The sequence below is a fragment of the Cupressus sempervirens genome, chromosome 2, assembly GCF_028749045.1.
Source record: "Cupressus sempervirens isolate cs-2001-9-10 chromosome 2, ASM2874904v1, whole genome shotgun sequence".
Classification (NCBI taxonomy): domain Eukaryota; kingdom Viridiplantae; phylum Streptophyta; class Pinopsida; order Cupressales; family Cupressaceae; genus Cupressus; species Cupressus sempervirens.
Genome location: NC_143119.1, coordinates 370609245 through 370616221, shown reverse-complemented (window position 1 = coordinate 370616221; position 6977 = coordinate 370609245). Strand labels below are relative to the sequence as shown.

The 6977-nt window shown below is 30.2% G+C and overlaps 1 protein-coding gene and 1 pseudogene across 1 annotated transcript; one reads left to right on the top strand and one right to left on the bottom strand.

Moving 5' to 3' along the window:
* The first annotated feature begins 200 nt into the window (after positions 1 to 200).
* On the top strand, positions 201 to 2531 carry LOC149572676 (replication protein A 70 kDa DNA-binding subunit A pseudogene; annotated as a pseudogene).
* Positions 2532 to 5402: 2871 nt separating this feature from the next.
* On the bottom strand, positions 5403 to 6336 carry LOC149572675 (21 kDa protein-like). Its single transcript, XM_089811970.1, has one exon. The coding sequence runs from the start codon at positions 6294 to 6296 to the stop codon at positions 5643 to 5645; it is 654 nt and encodes a 217-aa protein (XP_089668096.1). The 5' UTR covers positions 6297 to 6336; the 3' UTR covers positions 5403 to 5642.
* Between the last annotated feature and the right edge of the window lie 641 nt (positions 6337 to 6977).

Below are 6977 nucleotides of genomic sequence, written 5' to 3'. Positions count from 1 at the left end.
TTTAGTAAAATAACAATGATGTAATTTGGCATTGCTTGAGTTAAGAATGTGTGAATAATTTTTATTTTTTAATAAAAATAAATTATTTTGTGTTACCTAAACATAATTTTCTATTAGTAATTATTTTTGTTTGGTAAATCTCATTGTGTTTCATGTTTCTTAATATTTTATTGTTTTGTTTATGTTATGATGATGCGGGCATGGACTCTACCAATGATTTTTGTGATCAATTAAATGTTGCAAGAAATAAAGTTGTTGAAAAAATCATTCCTACTACAGCATTACATCCTTATAGGAGTGTATGGACAATCAAGGCTAGAGTTACTATAAAGACAATGCAAGAGGAGATGGAAAAGTTTTTAGTCTTGATTTGGTTGATTTTGATGGTGGGGAAATAAGAGTTACATGTTTCAATGTTGTTACAAATAAATTTTATGAATGCATAGAGATTGGGAAATTGTTTACAATCTCAAAAGGGAGCCTTGAACTTGCACAAAAAAAAAAAATTAAAATTAATCATTTGAAGAATGATTGGGAAATTCTACTACAAAGTAGTTTTATAGTTGAATTGTGTTTGGAGGAAGACATTTTTACGCCTAAACAAAATTTCAATTTTATATCAGTAAGTGAATTTGATGCCATGGAAAGCAATTCTATAGTTGATATCATTGGTGTTGTTTTAGTAGTTGATCCATGAAATTTTATATTAAAAAAGAAAGAACTCTTCAATTGAAAGATAGTTTAGGTTTCATAGGGCAATTTACAATGTGGGGTGATTTTTGCAATAAGGAAGGCCAACAACTTGAAAATCTATGTGACTTAGAAAGTTTTCCTATCCTTGCTATAAAGGTTGGACACGTCAATGGTTTTGGAGGAAAATCTATAGGCACAATTAGCACAACCCAACTTTTTATAAATCTAGATCTTCTAGAGGCACATCAATTAGAATCATGGTTTGATACAGAAGGGAAAGGTCTTTTTTTCCCTTCTATTACAAAGACAATATAATCTATTAGAAAAGCTAAAATACTAAAAATTGTGGCAGAGTAAAAGTACAAAGTTGTGTCACCTTTTAGGCTAACTTATCAGAATGACTGAATTTGAGTATTTCTATCTAAAAAATATTTTTTTAACCATATAAACTAGATAAATTCATTATAGCTAAGTTATATATGGTATCACACTTTTCCACTTGGAAATGTCTAATAAATGCATGTTTTATACTAGTTTATATCTAATTACTAAAGAAACAAAGTTATTTTAGAAAATTGGCATTTCAATAACTCTTACTATTTTTTATGATAATTTTTTTAATAACATATAACACCATTTTATAGAGCTCAGAGTCAAGAATATTCTCATATAGATTTTATAGTGTTTTAATTAGATATAGTATATTGTGATTAAAAAATTCTACAAGCACATATTTTAACACTTGAAAAGATGTTAGTTTTGAGAAAGAAAATAATATGAAATCATATCATAAAAATATAAATATTATATGACATTCGAGAGGAGAGAGTCCTCTTCTAGAATGTATAATTTTTCTCCTGGTTAGAATAGATTTGTTTTGAAAAATGTGGTGGGAGATGAAAACTATTGACTTTAGGTGAGTCAAATTTTCAATCATTATAAAAGAGAAAATATAGGTTTAAAGTCAATTTTTATTTTCGATTATTCTACATATATATGTTATCTATAACATAGTCTGAGATCAAAGGAAAATAAGTTTATTTCCACATAGTTTTGTGGTGGGAACTAGACCCCTAATTTTTAGCATTTTTTAGCAACTAAAAATCATCTATCAAAATTAGGAAAATATATAAATTCTTATTCCAAATAATTATTAAAAATTATAATCCTAAACTTCATCCATTTCTACACATTTCATTAGTTTACTTCATTTCCAAATTCAAAACAATAATACCAATTTTATGTCATTGAAGGTGAATAGTTATACTTTTGTTAGCCTTTTCCTTTACAAAAGGGTAACATAGGTTTGGGCTTTTACCCAGCACAAGTTAATGATTGGGGACTTGGTCAATCTAATGCACATTGTTGGGGTGTGGTAAAAGCTACCCTATGTTTTATAAAGGTGGAAAAATTATTATGCAGCTTGGCCCTCAAAATTTGAAGATAGAAATTGTAAAAGGAAGGTGAACACTAATAGAAATAGTAATTAGTATTGTCAAAGATGTGATAAGAGCTTTTTGGAATGTTATTACATACACATGATTCAATGTATAATGCAAGACCACACAATATTCACTTGGGTTACTATTTTTGGGAAAGTAGCAAAAGAGATTATGGGTGTTATAGCAAAGGAATTAAAAATATTGAAGGATGAAGAACAAGATCATGTCAAACTAGGAGAAATTAATGGGAAGGTCATTTTCAATAAACTCATATTTAAAGTTACCTTGAAAGAAGAGATTTACAATGATGAACAAAGGGTTATGTGTATTGTCATAAAAGTTGAGAAGTTTGACTATGCATATGAAAGCAAAGTATTATTAGATTCAATTGTTTAGATCTAGGTTCTACTCTGTTTATTTCCTTCTATGTATTTTCTTCTAGATAAAAATATTTTCAAATGTTTCTAATAAAATACTTGGATACGTACAAGCTAGCACATCCAAATTTTAAGTAATGGATCCTTCATACCATTCAAAAATATTGGATCTTATGCATTTAATGTATATTCTAGATATACATTTGTGAAACTGAATTTTTTTAGTAATCTTATTTTTTGTTTATTTTCATCCTTCTAACTTTCTTAATCCATAATTTGATGAACTATTTATATTTGTGAACTTTAGATATCTTGAAATTAGATATCTCTCGGCTAAATTTACAAAAAATTAAAATTAAAATTAAAATTTTAGGTATGCTAGTTTATGATCTAACATCTATTTAACATAGGAATATATTTACATTCAACTAGATTTACACATGTATGAGTGAGCTCAATTCAGAGAATTTCCCATAATAAGTTTTGTTTAGTTTATTTTCTTATTACCTTATGTTGGCTAATGATGATGTGTGCAGAGTCGCACACTTGTACATGTCTTTTCACTACTTATTTTTATTCCTTCTAACCTATTTGATATCTTGTTGGATGATTGGAAGCTTTCATTTATACTTCCATCTCCAAGGGTTATGTCTTTTGAAAACCTACACCTTTAATTATAAATGTGTACTAATTGTCAACCTTCTTAATAATTAATTCTCTATTAAATATACTTATTATTATTGATAGTATTTTTTTATTTGACCATCGATTTGTAAATATATTAATTGGTATCATAAATATGAATATATGTATTTATCTCTTAATAAATTATAGTAACTGATAGTTGATATTAGTTAACTTATATATTGATTAATGCTATTAGATCAACTTAAATAGCATTATATTATATTGATTAATTATAAACTAATATTAAATTTTATTCCTCGAGGGGATATATTACATGTAGCTTATAATCCATGTTATAAGGTTGCATGTTTGAGTACTCACCAAATACACGACCAACTAAATCAGCGTATCTCATAAAGCATTGGCCACCTATAATATAGAAATTTTCAAGTACTGATTTGGCATAGAGTGATAAAGAATCCAAACAACTATGGAAATAGTACACTAGACAAAACCTAGAGGAACTAGAAAGAGATTTGAAAATACAAAAATTTACACAGTTGAAACTCATAACTAATATTATTCTCACTTGCTGCAATGAATCTAAAAACAATCACAATAAGAGAAAAACTTGAAAAAAAAATCCGTATAACACAAAGCATGAAGCATAGTTATGCTAACAACTATCCATCTATATAACAGTTTATTAGAGGAAAGGAAACTTACTGAAATCTAAATAGATATGAAAGGAAAAATTGTGTATACCATGTTAGTTTGGTATGAAAATTTGGGGGTGAAAAAGTTGTTTTCCTCTTCCTCTATGTACATAATATCTAATGTTTATTTCTAGCTAACATTATATAGAAATTCTTATTGGTTATTCATAGAGAAATTCTCATGAATGAAATATTAAAAGTTGTATAACAATTTTATTTGACAGGTTACCACTCCATATAATTTGCTTCTTCACAAGACAATGTGTATTGTGCAACCTACAAAAATGCCAAACTAATGACAAACATTGGTATAATAGTTTAACTTCTAGCTTGATAGGATACATGGGTCAAATATAATGACCTTTATGAAATGTGACATTGTAATTTATGTTTCCTGCACAACTTGCAAGGGTAAAGTAAGAAATGTTATTTAGAGATCACGTCCCTAAAAATTATTAATATGTGGAGAAAATCTTATAGAAGGATGCACATATGACTACAATTATACTTATTGAGCTACAACATGACATTTTTTGTGTTATGTGTTGGTTTTCCCCTCTTCTTTTGCTGCCAATTAAAAACCTATCGTCTAGAAATGTGAAGTTCCACTCCATAAGCCAGAAGTGTGCTTGGATGAAATAAAAAGATATTGTCAAACTAATAGAAGAAGATAAAGCTCTATAAAGTTGCAATAAAAATAATTTGAATCTTGAAAACTAATGCCTTATAGTGCATGGGGAGACTACCATTCTCTGTCACATCTTGTAGAAGCCAATGAAATAATAACAACTTTCTTTTCAGTGAGCATCTTAAATTTGTAGCCTTTGGAATTCATATTAATAGGAATGAAAGCCAATTTTTAATTGGAAAAGGAAATAAGTTTTAATCATTGTTTAAGGAAGATTTCCTCAACAACAGTTCTAATAATTTAAGGAATAAGAAATCCTTCTTGGAAGCAAAAATTAATGGATACCCTTCTCTAAGTCGAATAGAAACATTTCCTCAAAGAAGTCATCATCGGTGCCCCTATTTAGAGTCTTTGTGATGCCCTATACCATTCCCTTAAGAATTAAAAAGCATCTACTTTAGTTGAATGAAATAATGAACTACTAATAATGACAAGAAAATTTGTAGGGAAATAACCCATTAAACATATAGATCGCAAATATGAGAAATAACCAAAGAATAAGCAATTCAATGAACTTTTTAATATTAAACTCAACTTTTTGTTTCATTATTTTCCCTTTGATATTTTCTTCTAAATTAACCATTCTTATTCAACAACTACCTTTTTGTTTTGTCATAAGATATTCTCTCCTAAATTAATGTTAAATTTTTTTTAATTCTTACCAAAATGACTCCTAAATTAATCGCTCTCTACAATTGCTTGGACAAAGGAGCTCATCCACAATGTTGGATGATTTGCGAACATCGCAATATTAGTTTTTGTTTACTCGTCACTTCTATATGATGAAATGCCCAAAAGAAACATTCATTCTCTTCTCTAGTTACATTTTTTATAAGTCATTCATAAATTCACACATAGATTCATTTCAAACTATAACAGAAATCTTTCCTTTCTCAGTACAATGACAATTGGTCCACCTGACCAATTTAATAAAAGATGATGCATTACAAAATGAATAACTATATTATGTATTTTTTAATTTTAATTAATAAAAGAGATCTATTCATTTAGGGAAAAAAAAACTATAATAACTATAATATCAAAGTCCGGTAAAACCCAAATGCAGGTTTTCCCCAATGAGAGAGAAAAGCGAAAAGCTTCAGAAACCTTGTATCAATTTCTGTGTTTCCGTGACTGAGAGGTAAGTGGCAATTGCAAGCGCGTTGCTAGTTAACTCGCGGAGATGGTCAAGTTTATCCTTCATGTCCTGCGGCATCTCCACGCCCTCATCAACGAAACCTTCAACACAAGTGTATGGATATGTCAAAGCTGCGCTGAGCCATGTTTTCACATCACCCGCACTTCCACTCTGCGTCCAATTCCTCTCCGTCAAAGCTGACAGACAATCATGAAGCTCGCCCATCATATCGTCCAACACTTCCACGCAATCTTCAATGGCGGAGCAACTGGCGGCGTCAGTTGTATTCAGATCCACAGTGTAATCGTATACGCTCTGCGCCTCATTAAGGCTCACTTCCACTGCAATTCTCCCAAATTCCCACTCACAAGCTTCATCGGCTCCAGGATATGAGGACAGTGACGAATTGCATACGTCGAAATACAAGGTTTTGTTGCAGAGGCTTTGGATGAGATCTGAAGATCCAGTCCCTTCAACCCCAATTTCTTCTTTAGCTTCTTGCAGGGCATTTGCATTTGATGGAGCAAGAAATGCATTGCTCACGAAAATAATTGAAAACATAACATAGAAGAGACTCCATTGTTGCGCAGCTCCACATTTCTTGGATTGCTTCATGTTGATCAGTCTGCCAAAAAGATCTTTGAAGTTGTTGGACATAAGCAGAGTGACCATGTTAGCTATTAGTTCTTATCGAGAATGGCATCCACACATGAGAAAGCGTGGAGTGAAAAGCAACTCTTAAATCGTCTTTGTCGTGGCGTACACGTACAATCATGGTGACTGGCAGGAGTATAAGCTGCAAGCACAGGAACCCGACCAGTTTTAATGGCTTAGCTTAGACGGGAACGAAAAAACATTTAATAAACGAAAAGCATTTCAGCATTAACGTTTTGCTTGCGTAATGTCGATTCCGAGAGAGCGGAAACCGTAGACGTCCTCTGATGAGCTCGGCGTCTTTTGCGTTGTCTTCAACTGATTGCTTTGCTCTTGTCCAATAATTGATATTTCAAATCGCACCTTTTAAGTTAAGAATGGGTGTTTTTCAAAGATAAAGATTGAAAACTTTATTTTTTATTCTTGTTATTATAAAAAAGATCAATGTTACTTGTGTATTTTTAAAATGATTTTGTCTTCCTTAAACTAAATAAAAGATATGGTATGTTTTTGTCTTCTTTAAAAAATATCATTAATAAGTGTTAAAATAATCTTAGACTATCAATGCTTATTGATTTCTTAGAGAGATTATTTAGTATTTGTATCTATTATTAAGAGTATTAGTAACAAGTTTGCATTATA